The sequence below is a fragment of the Convolutriloba macropyga genome, chromosome 5 (genome assembly GCF_964194025.1).
Source record: "Convolutriloba macropyga chromosome 5, txConMacr16.3, whole genome shotgun sequence".
In the NCBI taxonomy this organism is placed as follows: domain Eukaryota; kingdom Metazoa; phylum Xenacoelomorpha; order Acoela; family Convolutidae; genus Convolutriloba; species Convolutriloba macropyga.
Window position 1 is genome coordinate 25,669,805 of NC_134472.1, and position 18,944 is coordinate 25,688,748.

At 34.0% G+C, this 18,944-nt stretch overlaps 1 protein-coding gene across 3 annotated transcripts in view; it reads left to right on the forward strand.

Annotated features, from left to right (window-relative positions):
* The first annotated feature begins 2,056 nt into the window (after positions 1–2,056).
* Positions 2,057–18,944, forward strand: part of LOC142339260 (acetyl-CoA carboxylase-like) — a 56,022-nt gene continuing 39,134 nt past the window's right edge. Inside the window, exons 1-3 of one of the 3 annotated variants that reach the window (XM_075389144.1) lie at positions 2,057–2,940; positions 6,856–7,037; positions 9,883–9,909. In XM_075389144.1, coding sequence (XP_075245259.1) covers positions 2,520–2,940; positions 6,856–7,037; positions 9,883–9,909 — 630 coding nt within the window. In that variant the 5' untranslated portion in view covers positions 2,057–2,519. Of the gene's footprint in view, positions 2,941–6,855; positions 7,038–9,882; positions 9,910–10,287; positions 10,336–18,944 lie in introns of all 3 variants that reach the window. The other 2 variants (XM_075389143.1, XM_075389145.1) reach the window with 2 other exon arrangements.

Here is an 18,944-nt window from a genome sequence, read left to right on the forward strand (position 1 = left end):
CCGTTACGGAAATTAATTTATAACCAACAGGAAATCAGCTTCTGCTTGTTTTTACTGAGACAGTGTCAGAAGTTGAGAGAAATAATATAAAAAAGTGGCAAAGTTCAAATATTAACCGATATTTTCTTAAAACAAACATATTCAAAGTCATAACAGACATTAGATAACACCTGAAAGAAGTGTGTAGGTTCAATTATACCTACTCAGAAATAACTGCGTCTTTGATTGAAGACAATAAGTCACTTGGCTACGAAAAAGATATCAAATGAAAGCAAAATTCAAGAACTAAATAAAAATTTTTTTACGAAAACAATTGGTCAGAGCCATAAATACCATGAGCCTCATTGAGCCTCGTTTTTGTAGATAGTAACTGTCATTAATTGAGCCTCGATTTGAAATTTTTGTAGATAGAACAGGCTTACATAGAGAACATTTACATTGCGGAAATATTTTGAAAAATTGCGACCCATTAAAATCTAAAAAATCTTCTATCATAAGGATCCAAGGCGAGATCAAGATCAGCCCAGATGCAGGTTCATTTATACCTAAGTGCGTAGGTTCATTTATACCTACTAAGAAATAACTGCATCTTTGATTGAAGACAATAAGTCATTTGGCTACGAAAAAGATATCAAATGAAAGCAAAATTGAAGAAGTATATAAAAAATTTTTTTACGAAAACAATTGGTCAGAGCCATAAATACCATGAGCTTAATTCCAAAACCGTGATTTAATCTCATTGAGCTTCGTTTTTGTAGATAGTAACTGTCATTAATTGAGCCTCGATTTGAAATTTTTGTAGATAAAACAGGCTTACATAAAGAACATTTACATTGCGGAAATATTTTGAAAAATTGCGACCCTTTAAAATCTAAAAAATCTTTTATCATAAGGATCCAATGCGAGATCAAGATCAGCCCAGATGCAGATTTTGCTGCGCGTCTAACAAAATACTCATTTGTTCAAATGGTTGCGAAACAGATCAATTTTTCAACAAAATTTTTTAGTTTATCAAAAAATGCATTTTGTATAATTAACAAGTTGAAATTTGCAAAAAACTGGCGAAATTATAAATCCAGAAGACTCTAAAAATCAGTGGGTGTACAGCTAACTTATTTGTTAGCTTGAACAGAATATGGCCGCAGTTTTAAGGTATCTACTTCCAGCAAATTTAAAGCAAGTCGGCTAAAAAAGCAAATTTGGTCCCGAAAAAAGTCGAAAAAAGCCGAAAAAAGTCAAATTTGGTCCCGAAAAAAGTCGAATTTGGTCCCGAAAAAAGTCGAAAAAATTAGGTCAAAAATACCAAAAATGTGAATAAAGACAGTTGAAATACGTCTAATTTTCATAACATTTTAAACCTCGATAACTCCCTATAAAAAGCTAAAATTGAAAAAATCTTTTTAATTCCCTATTCTACGCTGGACAGGCTTTTTAATGATACCACTCACAACACTGTACGATGATTATATTTCTGAACAAAAAAACCCATTAGAGTATATACTTCCTCCCCCACTAAAGTGGGTCGGAACAATTATACTGTTTTCATGTGATAATCGTTTTCAATAGCTGTTTTTCTATACTGTTGATAGCCATAGTTATTGACGGCACTAAATCTTTTCAGTTGTATTGAGCTCTGCCTTAAATAGTTCTGCCATTAATTAGCCTTATTAAGCAAGTGTCTGAGGCAAATGATCAGTGGTCTGAAATCTGAGTCCAATTTGATTTCGAGTCGATTCGGAAATCTTCCTGCTATGTCTTTTTACTAATTTGATGCTTTTTTTATTCATCCTAGTTTGTTTTTCAGTTTTACTTAAATCTTAATGACTATTCAAGCGAGTTTAGTTCAAGACTGCTTGTGATAAGGTCAACTTAAAACGACTCCGATCTGGTCGGTGATATGAATATAAACCTCTACATAATCAACCCTAGGATTCTGAGTCTGCGTATCTGCAAAATGTCTGAATCTTATCTGTTTGCCGAGCATCTGGCGGCTAAATTTTTTAGACGGCTATCTTGTTTGTCTGAACATGACTATTATTGCGTGAAATCTTTATCTGTTCATCAAATGTACTGCATTAATTTCTCATTTTCAGGCGTAAATGACCAATTTCACTTATTGATTGACTTCTTCAAAGTGATGGTTCGGATTCGACCTTGACAAACTGACATTGCTAATTGATCTTCGGTCCCGTACTAAGGATAATCCTTTATGTATTGTATATAAATTATTCAAAGCTGTACTTGAACTTGGAGTTTAGATAAAGCGCATGAGCTGTTTAAATAGCTTTCTAACTTTCAACTTGTACTTTGATTACATAACATCTGTTATAATAACAGAGCTCAGTGAACTTTAACTCTTCTCTTAAGGCTGCTTCATAATCTTGAAGTGATTAGACTTAACTGAACTGTTTAATTATTGACCGCCACGTTTTAAGATACATTATCACAAGGTGCCGTTCCTGTTTGTTTAATGTGCTTTGAATTCGAATCTGACCTTATCATTAATTTGGCCTCCCCTAATGCCATCAAGGTCAAAGAGGAGCTCCAATAGTAAATCGAGTAGCCATAATCGACAAAGTCAATCTGGTAGAAACAGTTCTATCAATCAATCGCCGCCTGTTCAAGAAAACGAATCGACGTCTTTTTGTACTGCTTATACCATAAGCGAGACGTCCACATCTCAAGAAACTGAAAAAAGCGAGTCCTCATCGTTTTATACAGCTTCATCAGACCAATCGCAATCACAGTCGCCGTCTGTCCTGTCTGGGGCGAATTACGAAACGAGCAGTAATAATAGCAAAGAGGTTCAACTTGACTTGTTGGGTAATTGTTTAAATTCATCTTCACAAATGGGTGACAAACTTGAAAATTCTGCGGTCAGATCGTGCCAAAGCTCAAGTTCGGGACCTGTGGAATCGGGACGTGTGCAATTTATGTTAGGTATGTTAGGTTTTAATAGCTAGAGCAAATTTTTGGTATTTGCTTCAAATTATTTTCAATTTCCTTTTTTTTACATTTTATTTTTTAAATCATGTCCGGTAAAGTATTCCAAAAATATTTTTATCTGATTTGTTAGCTTGAAAGTTTTTTGGAAAAGTTTTAGCAACTTTTTTGTTCCTTAAAATGTTCTTTATGCTCTCCAGAGCACACTCATTTTGATTCATTTTCCGGCGCAAAGATTAAATGATCCGATTTCGAAAATATTTTTTTAAGAAAAATTGACTTCGCTGAAAACTCGGCAAATGAGAGGAGCCTCAGAAGGTTGAAAAAAAGATTTACAGCCCTGGCCCTGAATTGTTTGTATCATTCTTGAGAAACCATGTTCGATTTTAAAAAAAAAACAGTGCTTCAAGGACGTCTAAAAATGCAACGTTATCGCAGTGCCCGAAGGGCTCTATCTATTTTTCCCTTTATATCGCAACAAACTAATTAGTAGTGTCGCTTGCGAGAATGCTCTTTTGGCGCAAAAAACTTGACTGTTTGAGGCTCCTAATGACTCTATATTTGTGGCTTTACTACAAAAACTAAAATTGAAATTTGCTGATTTTAGTTGTTTTAACTATATTTAAACAAGAGATAAGAGGATTGCTATCTATATTCTACAATTGATCAAGTTTTTGTTCGATTAAGTGGCTGAACAGGTCTCTTACGTCTTATGTTTTACTTGCCTCTTAAGTATGCGGTTCACTGAAACTCTTTTGAGAAGGCATAAATTTGTTGTGAAGGGAGGTTTATGGTCTTCCATGAGATTGACCCCCTCCCCTCTCAGTCATCCCTCCACTCAGCCCCTGTCCATCGTCCTTTACCTGGCAATTTTAACACCCTCCCTAACGTTTGAACTGTGTCCCCTCCCAGTCACTCCACCGATCTCAGTCACTTCCCCACCACTCTCCGCCTCCTTACGATTTGGATCCTTTCCCCTCGTCCAGCCCCCACCCCAAGACCCGCACTCAATGCAATCTCCCCTAATAGCTCACTCAAGCATACCTAAGCCTACTTGGCTGTTATCGAAGAGAACTGCTTGCGCGACGTTGGCTTATGTTCTAAAATTGGTTTCTATGGCTCTGAGCAATTAATTTCATAAAAAACTTTTTGTGCTTCTTGAATTTTGCGTTCATTTGTTATCTTTTTGCCCAATCTTTAGGCCCAATAACTTATTGTCCCCAGTCAAAGATCCAGTTATTTTTCAGGAGGCATAATTGAACCTTGAAACTTCTTTCAGTTGTTATCTAATGTCTGATATGACTTTGAATATATTTGTTTTAAGAAAATTTTTGTTCAGTTAATTTTTGAACTTTGCCACTATTTTAGCTTATTTCTCTCAATTTCAGGCGCGGTATCCATAAAAACTGGCAGAAACCAGTTTTATGTGGGTTGTAAATTAATATCCGTAACGGTTTTATGTGCAACTAATGGTCTCTTTGTTTTGATACTACGCCTTTTGAATTTTTGAGCATAACTGCTTATTTTATGAGTTCAGCTTGTTTCCTTGTGGTATTATCGCATTATTGACAAGTGCATTTCAAGGAAAGCTTAGTAGGAAAAATGCACAGTGATGGAAAAGCGCGTATCTGCAAATTAAATTGTTTTTCTAATATAGTTTATGCTTTTTGCGCTGAGACAGTTAGCTTGCAAAATTTTACGGATATTTTTTCTTTTTGCCCGTGTTTGTCTTTCTTTTTGTTGAAAGGATAGGTTAACGATAGGCTTCAAATGCTTCCCCAGGACGTATAACTGAACCTAGTTAAAGAATTCAGTTCACAACTGTTTGTTTTAATGACTTTCAAATTGAAAAAAAAAATTTCAACTGTATCATTTTTGCTTCAATTTCCATAACCATGTGAATCAATCCCACTAATTATAAGTCTCAATTAGTTTGGTCTGCTCCAGCTTTTTTATTCGTTTCGCACTTGGTTTTACGTTGTGACTGATTGCTTCGACCATTATTTTCATAAAAATTTCTGAGATTTCTATACTGTTTAATTTCTGGGTTTCTTTTTGTTGTCATGTCTACGTAATCATTTCAGATTAAAGACTCTTTGATGTTAAAATGAAGAGAAATTGACAATATACAGTTCTTGCTGGTAACATCTTATAATTTGATTGCCTTGAACAGTGTGATCTCGTAAGATTGTTTGAAGTGTTGGTTTCTTTATAAATTTGTTGTTATTTTGAGGTGTCGTGACTTAGCCTCATTATTAGCTGGCCGTATTGGCTTCCTGAGGTTTTGCAATTAAAAATTCATTGTTGTTTTTTTAAATCTTTTTGAAGTCTGTTATGACTTCTGAAAACATTCATTTTCAAAAACTTAATTGGGTTTTTGAGCTTCGTTTTTAATTAATTTTTCGGTCAATTTGTAGCTCAGTCTCTGTAAACACAGGTCACAACCCATTTCTAGTGAACTATAATTTAATCTCTTTAATGAATTTAGCTTCAAACAATGGTTTCTTGGCTTTTTTACTGCTCTTACTACGAGATTTCATAAAGTATTGAGGTTTTTTGTATTTGTACATTTTTTAGGATTTTTTCTTTTTAATTGATAACAATAATCGTAGGTCCCATTGGCTTTGAAATTTTGCGCAATTAAACATTGGATAATAACATATCTCAATTGCTTCCTATGGAGATATAATTGAACATTTTAGGGATTTCAGTGAAATTAATTCTTTTCGAAAATAGAAACGTATTTTTGAACTTCGCACCTCTGTGCTCTTTTTGGTCGACCTATTAACCATTTTGCCGCATCGAGGACAGGTTTCATGTTTTTAATGATGTATAGGTTAAAATGTTTGGTTTAGATTTTATTCGATGCGAGTTTGATTTCGTTATGATTTTATTTATGTATAGATGATTATTCTCTTAGAAATCGAGTTTTGGTCGTAAATAATGTTTGTTTTTTGATATTTATTATTCTCCTTTCTAGTAGTCATATTATCAACAACGTTCATGGACCCTCTAGGGTGACATTATTGTATTCCATTGGCTGTTTATGGAACGATATGTACGTTTTTGAAAGTTTTCTATCTCTTCATCATTTGGTAGCCAATTAAGTCAAGAAAGTGGATGAGCGGGGTCGGAACCTTATGTGCGTACGCACATTACCGAGCCTCCTTTTTGGTGTATAGTCGGCAAAGCAAATAAAAGGAGGTATTTCAGATCCATGAATTGTTTTTATTCTAATGATCTGAGAAAAATTTGCAGAATCGCCCATTGTTGAATCGAATTCATCCCTAAAAGTGTAAAGTAACCTCTATTTTGAGCTGAGAAATCTGTGTTCCATTGTATTTATCGAGAGCAATTTTGCTTAATAAACTGCGTATCGAGTCTCTACTGTTTAGGCATTATACTTTATTCCAATTTAAGTCACAACTTTTGTAGTTTTGTTGATTTTTCAAGTTTTCTTGATTTTCCCAAGATAGCTTAAGTTAAAATTTTTATTCTTTCTACACTAAGCAATATGAAAAAAAATCGGAGGCGCCAAAAACTTGAATCATCATTTTCCACTGTTGAACACCAAACATTGCAAAATTTAACAAAAAAAAAGAACAAACCTCGGCTTCAAAAATTTTCAACTGTGAGATAATCCGAATTTATTTTTTGAAAGATAAGCTGTATTCAAATTGATAAAGTCATGTATGATGAGTTCAATGTTTCTACGTTTAATGTATGTACAGTTTGAGAATGGAAACGGTTCAATTATGATGTAAACTGTTATCAGTGATATGACTATTTGAACGAATCCATCAATTATATCGAAAGTATATGTGAGAGTATGCGTCTCCATTTGCCTTAATCGGCACGACTGCAATTTTTGCTGATAATCTAGATGCTAACAAATAGATGAATGTAAAATAGGTGACACTGAGTCAGCTGGAGAGAATGCGGGTTCTGCAACTGAAGACACGCCTCAGCAGCCGCGACAACATGAGCTCCCACTGGCTACCTCATCGGGCATACACGGACCTGTTAAGAGGACCAGCTCAAGTGCTCTGCAAAACAGTCCTCTTAAACACAGCTGGAGCAATCTGTCATCTAAGGTACAAGTCTAATCAAAAATAATAATTTGATAACGGTGTATTAAAAAACAATGTTGATATGAAAAGCATTTATCACATCCAAGGGACACAGAAAAGCTTCAAGAATATTTTAAGCGCCGAGAGAGAGAGAGAGCTTATGTCCAGCGCTAATAGCATGCGGTCTTTTTGTAAAGAGTATTTTTAATAGCCGCCCTCATCTTCTCAGCCGGCTATTATAGCGCTCCTATTTTTTTTTACAATTCAAAGAATTTGAATTGTATTGGGGCGCTGTGTTTTTTTTTTTAAGATGTGTTCACACATTTTTCAATGACTTTGATCTTTCAAAACGGGATAAACAGGTAAAGCCCAGCAGGCATTAAGTTGCATTAGAGGCCCAAAGTGAGCTTCAGTAGCCCTTCAAGTGCTTAGAGTGGTGCAGCTGCTGGAATGACCTTAAATCAAGGTTAAAAGGTCATTTTTAGGTGTTTTTGGGCTCCAAAAAGTTGCAATTTTTCATGTTTTTTTGTAATTTTTTTGATTTTTTTTGTTTTAGTCTTTTGTTGAAGTTTTTGAAAAAGGATGAAGGCTTTTTGTGAGCCAAAATAACTTGTTATGACCATTTAATGAGCTATATGTTTTGGTACTACAAATACAAACATGCAAAATGATAATAACTTTGCATTTTTTTTCAAGTTTTTTGAAAATTTTTGTCATTTTTTGAGTTTTTTCAGCTTTAAGGGCCAAGTAATTTCCTTTGTGGTTTGAGAATAGAGCACTGCATGGTTTCTAGTAATAATGAATTGGTTTTCAACATTTTAATGTCTCGAAATTTGGCATTTTTCATATAAAATTTGCAAGTTTATCAAGGTTTCCTAAAGTTTTTGTTAATTTTTGATATTTGTCCATTTTCAAATGCCAGAAAACCTATTCCACTGTCTGATTAGAAGTTACTGAATGGTTGTTGGCTTCAATAGTTTTGTTATCAACAATTTAGCTTTTCGAATTTTAGAAGTTTTTTGATAAAATTTGCTATTTTTTTCAAGTCAAAAGGTTTGTTTTATATTCAGTTTGTCTTGCTTCAGTACCCAGCTACCTCATCCAGGGTTTGATAATAGGTTATTAGATAGCTGCTAGGGGGCAATTGAATGATTTTCAACATTTTAAGAACGAATTTCTATTTCTTGAAATTTGAAATTTTTTCTAAAAATTATTGCCTATCGATGTTTGAGCCAATGAAATTTTTAATGCTTGGAATTGGGTCAATGGATAGCCTCTAGAGACACAGCAATGGTTCTGAAAATATTAATAGCGCATTTTTCAGTAAAATATTGCAATCGATTTCATTTTTTATATTTTTCGGTCGTTTTTGAGTTAATCGATCTTCAAGGGCCAATGAAATTTTTCAGGTCATGCAGATATAATACTGGACCGAAACATATTTTTGAAACATGTATTTTTTAAGTGATGAAATTTGGACCTATACATATAATACTGGACCTTAAACATATTTTTGAAACATGTATTTTTTAAGTGATGAAATTTTGCCTAAGGGAAAAAAGCTTCAAGAGTTTTAGTAATGAGTATGTTTTTGTTTAGTTTGTTTGATTGTTTTAGTTTCTCAATTTTTTAATATGATTTTTGTTTGTGTTTTGGCTAGCTTTTTTCCAATAGATCTGCTGGTCAGTCAGAGTACTTTTAAGTATTTCATTCAATTCTTTGAATTGTATTTCAGGACTTGTCCTGCTATGTTTTTTTACTTCGTCGAATACAAAAATGTTTCGCTTTACCTCATTTTGCCGCCTTTTCAACATTTTGCGTGAAATTTTTTTGACTTCTCTAGGCTAGTTTCTCTCTTCTCTCATTCTGCTAAAAGTGATTTTGAGCATCAGTTGCTCAGCAAAGCAATTCAAAATGAACAGAGTTAGTACAAAAATGTATGTCAGAAATAGAAACGGGATAAACCCATAAAGCCCAATTTTAGATGCCCGCTATTTGAACGTCGTTCCTATAAGTCTTATTTACCATCTCTAATGCTTATTGTTATTGATGGTAGCCCCTGTAGCCTCTCTCTAAAACAGAAGTATGTTCAACCACGAAATGCCATCAAAATGAATCGGACTTAAAAAAATGTTTTTGTACAAAAATCTTTTTTTTTTCAATATCTTCTGTTATTTCAATCCCAATCATACTTATTGGAATCAACGGCGGCTATTTTCCGGCAATCTGCCGGGTATGTTTAAATTTTGAAATTTAATTTGGAAATGCCAAATTTGGAAATGCCAAAAAAATATAAACCAAGGTTAAATATAAAATTTTTTGCATCTAAATTTTTATGCATCATTACTTGTATGTCAAAAACAAACGGTCAAAATATCCAAGAACATTTACAATTTAACACTTACAATTTAACCAATTCCGAAATGTACTTTTTTCAACACTTACATATCTGTCCGCTGAGTTTTGTAGTTTCTTTGTTGATATTTACGATGAAGTAGTAACAGCTGCCTGACCAAGTGGTCAATTGGTCACTCAAAAGTCAATCATGGTGTATTATTGATAATTTCATCAACAAAATGCAGATTTTTGGGAGCTATAATGTCAATGGAGTAGTCTACGTGGTTTAGTAAGAAAAAAATTAGTTGCATAATTATTATTCATCTTTTTTGTTCTTCCAGACATGTTAAAAGTTTACTTCCACGTGAATTTTTGCTACCGTGATAATGAAAAGAATTGCTTCTCAGTTCGTGCTGTTTGTATAAAGAAAAGGGAAAATAGAACATTAAAGTAGGAGCAAGTTGTACAGGACAAGTTACTATGTGAAATTCTCGCCTTACAGTACATGTGCTTTGACGTGGTATGCGTTTAGCCTCGGATGAACCACAATTCACTTATGGTACGTGGTACGTTTTAATGTCAATCGACTTTCTAAAGTAACTTGACTAGCGTTTTAACATAGACATAGAGACACGCTGTGCTTCAAATTAATAATTTACTCAAAAACTAATCAATTTTACACTCAAATTTGGAAATATATTTTGTTTAACCTTGTTTGTTAGTGTTTTTGCTGTGGTTTTTTTTGGTGAGCTTAAATCGTGTCGAAGTTTTAGTACTTAAAACGTGACATCATTCTTGCTAAACTTGTTTTTTTGTTTTTTTTTTCCACGTCACAATTGAGACACAGTTATCATAAAGTTTGTGGTTTATCTGAGTTATAACTAGCTGGTTTTAATTGTTTTAACTATTTGTGTATGTGTTGTGTTCTTTTCATCAGACTTACCCGTGGACAAGAGCTGCGACTAACTCCTCGATGGATATCACGGTTTGTTTTCAAAATATTTAATCTGTTCAATTCTGATCTTCCGTTGTTTTGTTGGAACTGTTTCCTTTTCCTCTGGTGAAAGATTACCGTTTGTAATAACTATTCCAATTTTTTGACCTTCTATAAACCTTCAATATGTTTTATCGTAAATTGTTCACAGAGAGGGAAGAGGAAAGAGGTCTATTTGAGTCATCTTTTGAACAATCCTTTTGTTGGCGTTATAGGCAACTAAAAATTATGGTGCTGTAGTGTGACCAAGATGAAACTCGTCACAGGTGTTAAATGAATTCACTTGATCTGTATCTTCAAACACTATAATAGCCAATCCTTCTTAATATCCTCAGTTGACTAGTATTTTAAGGTAGTTTGAGAGGTCTTGTATTACATAAATACAAAGGTCGCTTGATGATAATCTATAGATAGTAACATTATGTACCAGACGCTCCAAGTGAAGACCTCCAAATTCTGATGACTTATTGTTACGAAAGACTTGCTTGGTATTAGAGGATATGGAGGTTCCTTAATGTAAGGATTGTTCAATGGATTCTGCATGGGTGTATAATTGTAATAGACAGCTCTTTTAGATATTATTAACCAACACAACTCATCAGCTAGTCTGCACGTTGTGTTAACATATGCATGCGTTCTGTCTTTTCCTTTTTGGTGATATGGGTGGGTTATGTGTGCGGTTTTTGGACTTTTTTCTTTTACGAGATATTTGTTGGTGGATTTATATGCTTACTTCAAATAACTTAACGATTAGGAGCAACCAGGATTTGATTCATTTATCCAAGTTCTGAGCAACGGAACTTTTAATTGTTATACATTTTAAATTTCAACTTGCGTAGTTTGGGTTCAGTGCAAGAAAGCTGAACATAAAACAGCCGAAATAAAAAAAAAATTAAGAGCCCAAAAAAATTTTGATCAATTAATCAATCTGCTCTTAATGAGCTTGCCAATAGTTATCGAATCGTTAGCCACAAGCTAACGAGATTTTTTGGGGCCGAGTTAGAATATTTCTATCTGTATTTCGTTTTCTTATTAGTGGAAGTTCTTATTTCAAGTAAGCCCTCAACATTTTTCAGTTTTTTTTGAAATCCGATTAGCAAAACGGTCCTTCGAGTATACTTGAATCTTTGCCCGTTTCTTTCTAACAAAACCAACAGGTACAAAAGTTAAGAAATTTGTATCTTATCAACTTCGGCAACGTGAGATTTTTGGTGGCTGGGGGTGCAATTAATATGCACCTTTTAAGCTGGGGGCACAAACGGAAATGATCCATTTTTTTGTTATCAGCTGATTGTTTTTATAGCTGCGCAGCTGTAATATGGGCAGAGCTATATTGCGGTGCTCTTGGTTTTTACAATCCAAAGATTTTAAGTTTTATTGGGGCACTATTTTTTACGACACTATTTTTTACGACGAAGAGGAGGATTGAAGAAGTGTCTTTTTTCAAATCAATTCTATTAGAGTGAATTTGAAGCAGCTAATGAAACGCGTGAAAACACGTTTATCGGTTTTACATATGTCACGTTTGACTCCTGCGTTACTCACTGTTTCGACTAAATGGAATTTAAATTTTTTAATCATTGAAGCACGCAATGCAGTGAGTGCGATCAAATCCAAAAGAGCAAAATCAAAAATAACTAAAATTTTTTAACGTAACTGAATTTGCGCGACAAATTTTTACACTTTTTGACACTTAGAAAAATTTTGTCGATTTCTATGTCTTGTTTTTTATCCTCTGTTTCAACCTCAATGTTGGTCAATGGCGGCTTTTTTCCTACAATTTAACGGCTATGTTATTAGTCATGTGGCCTTTTAATGCGATTTTTCGTTTGATCAATTTTGCGTCCGACCCTTGGTATGAAGTCCTCTTAGAGCCTTACTGTTGACTAGTCTCTTAGTATGTGATCCACCAAAGGAAACTTGATTTCATGGTGTGACGGGTAGTTCTTAAGAGCCTTACCCCTCACTTCACCCCCCCTCCTAATCCCCTTCAACCAAGCTAAAAGCCAGCCTCCCTAAGCTGTAGCTGGTGATGAAGCCAACCGCTGGCCAGTCGTTTGAGAGCAATTCGCCCGACGTTAGTCGGTTATGTTTTTGCTGGAATTTCTCTAAATCCGCGTGGGAGAATCTGGTTTCCATTTAAAAGTAACGGTAACAAAATGTATTATATCTTTGAGAGCAAAAAGGTACATGAATCGTTTCCCTGTCCCTTCTCAGACAAGTGTACATATTCAAGCAAATTGAAAACTGAAGTAATAACCCCTGATTTAGTCAAAGCTATAACGCTCTTCATTGTGTTAAATTTTCTTCGGTAAAAAAGCAATGCTAATGTTTTGTGTTTTGTTTTTATTTTCCATATATTTTCTGTAGTTTCCTGCGTTTTTGTTTGAATGTTTTTTAACTGCTCTCAAACGAAGTTTGTAACAATTATATTAGTCCTGTCGGTCTTTTTAATGCGACTTTTCGCTTGACTGATTTATCGTCTGACGCTTTTGACTTTTCGGGATCCTCAAAAACGGGATAAACATGTAGCGCCAAGGGCGAATTAAGTGCTCTTAGGGCCCTTCAGCTCTGTTTCAGCTCAAACTGTTGTGCAGACTTATGCTTATGGTTTGAAGCGCCGTTTTTAGAGGTTGAAGACCCATCCACTGTTGACCCCCCCCCCTTACTATTGCCTCGCCAATCACCCCACGCATTGTTACCTCCCCCCAACCACTGTTGCCCATCCCGCCTCATCAGCCCTCGGCGAACACGCCCCGCATTTCTAGCTACTGACGAACAACCGCTCGCTAAAAACATGCAAATTTATACTATTTTGCACAATTTTTTTCAAGCTTTTTTGAAAATTTTTGCCACATTTTGATTTTTTTAGACCTAGGTGTCGTGGAACCTCCTCTAGGTTTTAATAATAGGTTACTGCATAGTTTCTAGTGGTAATGGAATGGTTTCAACATTTTAGCTTCAGGAATTTTAGCATTTTTTTGACAAAATGTGCAATTTTCAAAGTTTTTGACATTTATTTTTCCTTTAGGGTTTGATCTAGGGTTTGAGATTAGGTTACTGTATACTTTGTAGATGAAATGGAATGTCTTGCAGGATTTTAACATCACGATATTTAGCATTTTTTTAAACAATTTTTCCCGTTTTTTCAACATTTGACATATATGATCAAAGATTTCAATATCACGAATTTAAGCACTTTTTAAAATATTTGCAATTTTTTCTTGTTTTTGAATTATTTTCCGGCAACAGGGGCCCTGGAACATCTTCGACTGTTTGATAATAAGCTGCTGCAAAGTTTCTGGAGTTAATGGAATGTTGAACAATATTTTTTATGACTCCAGTCTCGGTAATTTTTGGATAAAATTTAAAATTTTTTCCGAATTTCGGAAAAATTTTGTTCCAAGTGTATGGATCTTCATGAACCAGTGAAACTATTCAGGCTTAAAATAGGGAGACTGGATAGTCTCTTCAGACAACGAAATGGTTCTTAAGATATTAATATCTTGAATTTTAGCAAGATTTTGTTGAAAATTTGCAATTGTTTAAAAAATTTTTTAATATTTTTTTATCCTTTAATGAGTTTGACGACCATTACTGGCAAACGAAACTCTTTCAAGTCTTGGAGATGGGTTATCTGGTAGAACTTTCAAGACAAAAAATGTATTGAACTTTTTTTTACTGCGAAGTTGAAGACTTATGATTTTAATTTTGCCTTTTTCAGTTTTCTATATGATTTATTTACTAACAAGGCTAAAAACTTGAAGTTGCAGAGTCGAATTCCGTCGTTGAAAATTTTTCGATCTCTCTGGCTCTCTCTGTCGGTTGGGGTTTCTTTCCTTTTCTTTCTCGTTCATGTTTTATCTCTCTCTATCACTCTATCTCTCCGCACTTCAGCTGCTGTTATGTGGCGTAATGTCATCATCTCTGATTCTCATTAACAATGAGTTATAGTAGAAATAGTTTTATCATAAATGATTTAACATGCACTTTTAGGAAATCCTTGTTTATTGCTCTCAAAAGCAATTTTTAGCGTATACATTAATCCTGTTTGTCTCCTATATGCAATTTTCCACTTAGCCGATTTTTCGTCTGTCGCATTTGACTTTCGTCTTCAGAATCGGAATGACGAGGTAGCTTCCAGTTTACATAAAATTCTCTTGAGCCGTTCAGCCCACTATTCTTCAAGTATGCGATTAACAGAAACTGTTTTGGGGACTTATACTTATAGTGTGAAGGGCGGTTCTTAGAAATTGGTATCACACCCACCGCGCCACATCAGTCCCCTCAATCAACTTTTGCACCCCGCTGCGGTGCACCCTTGCTGCGCTCAACTTACGCCCCTTCAATTAATCTAAAGCTAGCCTCACTAAACTGTGACTAGCTACTGACGAAGCCAACTGCTGGCCGGTCGTTAGAGCAATTCGCCCGACGTTAGTCGGTTATGTTATATATTGAGCTCATCTTTTTGCTGGCGATGCCTTCACGTTACGGGCATATGCAAACCGCAACTTATTGATTGCACATCTGTAGAAACTGGTTTTGATAATGTTCTAGAACATTTATGACTAGGATAATTTGTTTATATGGTTGCAAAGCTATAACATAAACAAAGTTATATTAGGGTTCTTTTGATTTCTTGTCAACGAATTTTGTCTTTTATCCATAAGATATGCTACAAGTTTTGGAGTCAAAATTAAGTTAAAATGGATAATTAAGTAACGCCCGGAGTGTATTAAAGGCACGTTTGTGATATTTTTTCGTTTGCCATTTTAAGGGGAAGATTCATTTATATATGCATTTTCATGTTAGTTTAACCTTGTTACCTTATTCTAGTGTTTCAAGGTATTTGACGCCTCATTTTCAAAAATAGCCCATTTTCATTTTTTCTTAATGTCCTTGACTCATTTTTTAGTAAAGGTAACATTTGCTTACGCTTCGTTTGAATGGTTGTTTGGCATGTGGTTATTGTGTTTGTTGGTTGTTACACTACTCTAGAAAAAGTAGTTTTAATGTCCTTTCTGTTTCTGAACTTTTGTTCCTAATGTTGTTAAGTGAAGTCATACGCGCAGTTCTGAACGTCAGTTCCTCACTGAATTCAGTTCCTTCGATTATTCAAGATTTGTCCTGTTGTAATTGTTTCGTCTTCTGACGCTTTTTTTGCAAAGGACCTACCTACCAAAGGAGAACTTTTGTTGATCTTTTCATGCCGCTCCTTTACTGCTTTTTTGTGCGTTAGGTCATTAATTGTCTGTGAGTTCTAAGCTGATTTGTGTGAAATGTTTTTCGATCATTGATGTCTTTCCTCATTTTGTAAATAACTTTTTAAAACACTAATTTAAAAGGCAGCTAGTTTTACTCCGAGACTTTTCAAAGTCAATGAAGTCCTCCTAGCTAATGAAAGCTGCATAAAATAAATTATGGCGACCGAATAAATTAATAATTTAAATTTTTTAAATCATTATTTTGGTTTTTAAAATAGGTTTTAGATGATGGATCTGCAACTCCGGCAATTCAATTCTGTATCTGCTGTTTTCCATTTTACAGTATCTAATTCTATTCTGCAACTACGTCAGCAATTTGCTGAACAACGAATTGGCTTGGTTAAGCACAATGACTGGCAGTTTATTTGATTGAAAGGTTAATCTAAGAAATGATTGCTCTGATATAATTGTTTTCGTTGGCTATGAATTAATTGTTCCGACCCCCACTTTAGTGGGGAGGGATGAACTATATACTCAACTGGGTTTTTTTTTGTTCAGTCAATTTTGGCCGATCGATATATTCATCGTAGAGAATTGTGAGTGGTATCATTAAAAAGCCCATCCAGCTTAAAATAAGGAATTAAAAAGATTTTTTCAATTTTCTTTTTTTTACAGGGAACTATCGAGGTTTAAAGTTTTGTGAACATTCGACTGTTTTTGTTCACATTTTCAGTAATTTTTGCTAAAATTTGGCACAATTTCGCTAATATAATTCAAAATAAGTTAAAATTTTTAACGGCAAATTGTTGTTGCTACCGTTAGAGATAGAAGAGCGTTGCTGAATTGTTTGATTGAATTTTTTTTTGGCTAAAATTTTTGATAATATTTTCAAAATTCAAACTTTTTTCATCAAAATGGCACAAGATATGCTTTTTGTTGGTCCACTTTGTTGAAGTTTGCCAGACCTAGTGACCTAGAAACCTTAACACAGACTCCCTTATCTCAAAAAAAGCGCTAGCTGCACTTAGGCTACGTATGACAGTCTTCTGGAATTAAAACTTTGCTGTTTTTTGCAGATTTAACTCGATAATTATACAAAATGCATCGTTGTTTTTTTAATATTTGAAGAACTCCACTCAACAATTGGTCTAATTCGCAAACACTTAAAACACTTGATCGGGTTGTTGGGCGCGCGACGAAATTACGGAGAGGTTCGATAAGATCAAGGATTCTTAGAATCAGAGACTCTTTGGTTTTTTTTGATGCTGCCTTTTTTCAAAATATTTTGCTTTTGTACTTTTAATGTTAATTACTGACAATATTTTTTATTCACGGCTCCGTTAATGGCAGCTACAATTTACGTAAATTTGAGGCTGAATGTAGATTCAGTTTGTTTTCAGAGAACCAAAGCGTTTTATGGCTATGAGGAATAGTTTTAGTAAAATTTAACTGAATTCTGGTCTTTTGCCTTCAATTGTTATTCTTTTGGCAGTGTTACTTTTAATTTCCTCTGAATGATCTAAATTTCTTCTTCATGAGGTGCAGTTGAGCCTTTTCTATTCATTCGGTTGTTACCTAATGTCTCTTGAAAGTATTTGCTTTAAGGAAATTTCTGTGATTTTTTGAACTCGGCAATTTTTTGTATTATTTTAGTCAACCTTTTGCTTATTCTGAGGAAGTACAGGTCACCCTTTCCTCCTTATAGGATAAAAACTAACTTTGTGGCCGATTGTTTTAACAGAAGGTTTTGTTGCTTTTGGTACTACGAGTTTTCATTCAAAATTTTCTGATTTTTGTGCATAATTGCCCATTTTTGCTGTTGTTTTTGTTTCTTTTGTAAATTGTCACATTATTTAACAATCTAACTAAAAAAATCTATACAACATTTGAAACTGAGCATATTGTCTGTTTTCATAACATATGGTTTGAAGGGCTGCGACACCGTTCTCTAGCCGAAATTGGTAGTTTTTTATTTTTGCCCTTTTTGTTGTTAGTTTTTGTTGTCATATGCCAAATATTGTGTAATTAAAGGTCTCAGTGGCCAACTATAGATAAACAAATGAACTTATTAATTGATATCGGTAGATAGCTTATGGTTATTTTGACTTTCGAAGTAAATTTTTATAAAAAGAGTAATAGTATTCTTCAACTTATCACCTTTTGTTCTGGTTTGCGTTTTTTCTTCGTATTTTACTATATTGTATCATTTTCGTAAATTAGCCTCATTGTTTAGAGCTGTTTTTAATGTTTTGCTGAATCAAACAATAGTTTTTCTGTTGTTTAAACCTTTTAAATGATGTCTTCAGGGCTTAGACAATTTGTTTCAGCAGAATTTTGTGAAGTTTAGTTACTTTTCAGTTTTTGTGGTTCTTTTTGTTGTCATTTTGTGATAGTCGTTTTACAAAAAGACGTTATGTTGATCAAAGGAGATGCAAATGAAGATGTTATTTTCTCGCGGTTGATATCTTATAAATTTAATGGTTTCAAAACTGTGGTTTCGTAAAGTTGTTTGTGAAACTTATTAGTTCAGCTTGTATTTTATAGTCTTACTATTTAGTCTCATTAATAACAGTCGCGATTAGTTTTCCAAGTAGTTGCAAGACAAACTGTCTATTCTTTTAGTCGAAAGCTTTTGTTGGCTATGAATTTTGAAAATATTTGTTTTTAATAAAAAAAGTGATAGATTTTTGAGATATGCCAATTTTATTTCTGTTAAGTTGTAGCTAAGCATCTCTATATACAATTCACATCATTTATCTATTGAAATACAGTGTGCTCTTTATAAAGGTTTAATTTTCCTCAAATGGGCTTTCTTCTTGGAACAACCAGTTTTCATAAAACCAATTTTCGTGATTTTTGTTTATTTGCCCCATTTTTGTAGGTTTTTGATTTCTTTTCACAGTTTCACAATATTGGGCGTCATTTGATTTACAATTGTTGTCACCGGCAAAAATTGCAAACCAAGTTTTTTATTGTTTTTGGTGATCAGCTTAATATTTAATTGATTGGCGGGACATCGTTTTTGAGCATAATTTTTCGTGCAAAATTTTCGTTTTTGCCTGTATTTGTCGTTCTTTTTGTAGTCGTATGACATATCCTGGATGATGAAAGGCCTCACTCGCTCTCTATTGAGGTTTAAGAGACTCTTTCATTGATTTCATTTGATGCATAACGTTTCTGATCAGTTCGAATTTAATTCTTTTTTTGAAAAAAAAAGGCAATGTTTTAATAAACTTTGCCCTTTTTTCTCATTTCTAGTCGACTTGTTGCCAAGTCGCATTGAGGAAAAGTCTCATATTTTGTTCTAAAAAAGTACCGGTTAATCCTCTGAGTATAAATTTTATCTGATGCAATTTTGATTTGGTTATTAGTGGTTTTCAAAAATGGACAAGGAGT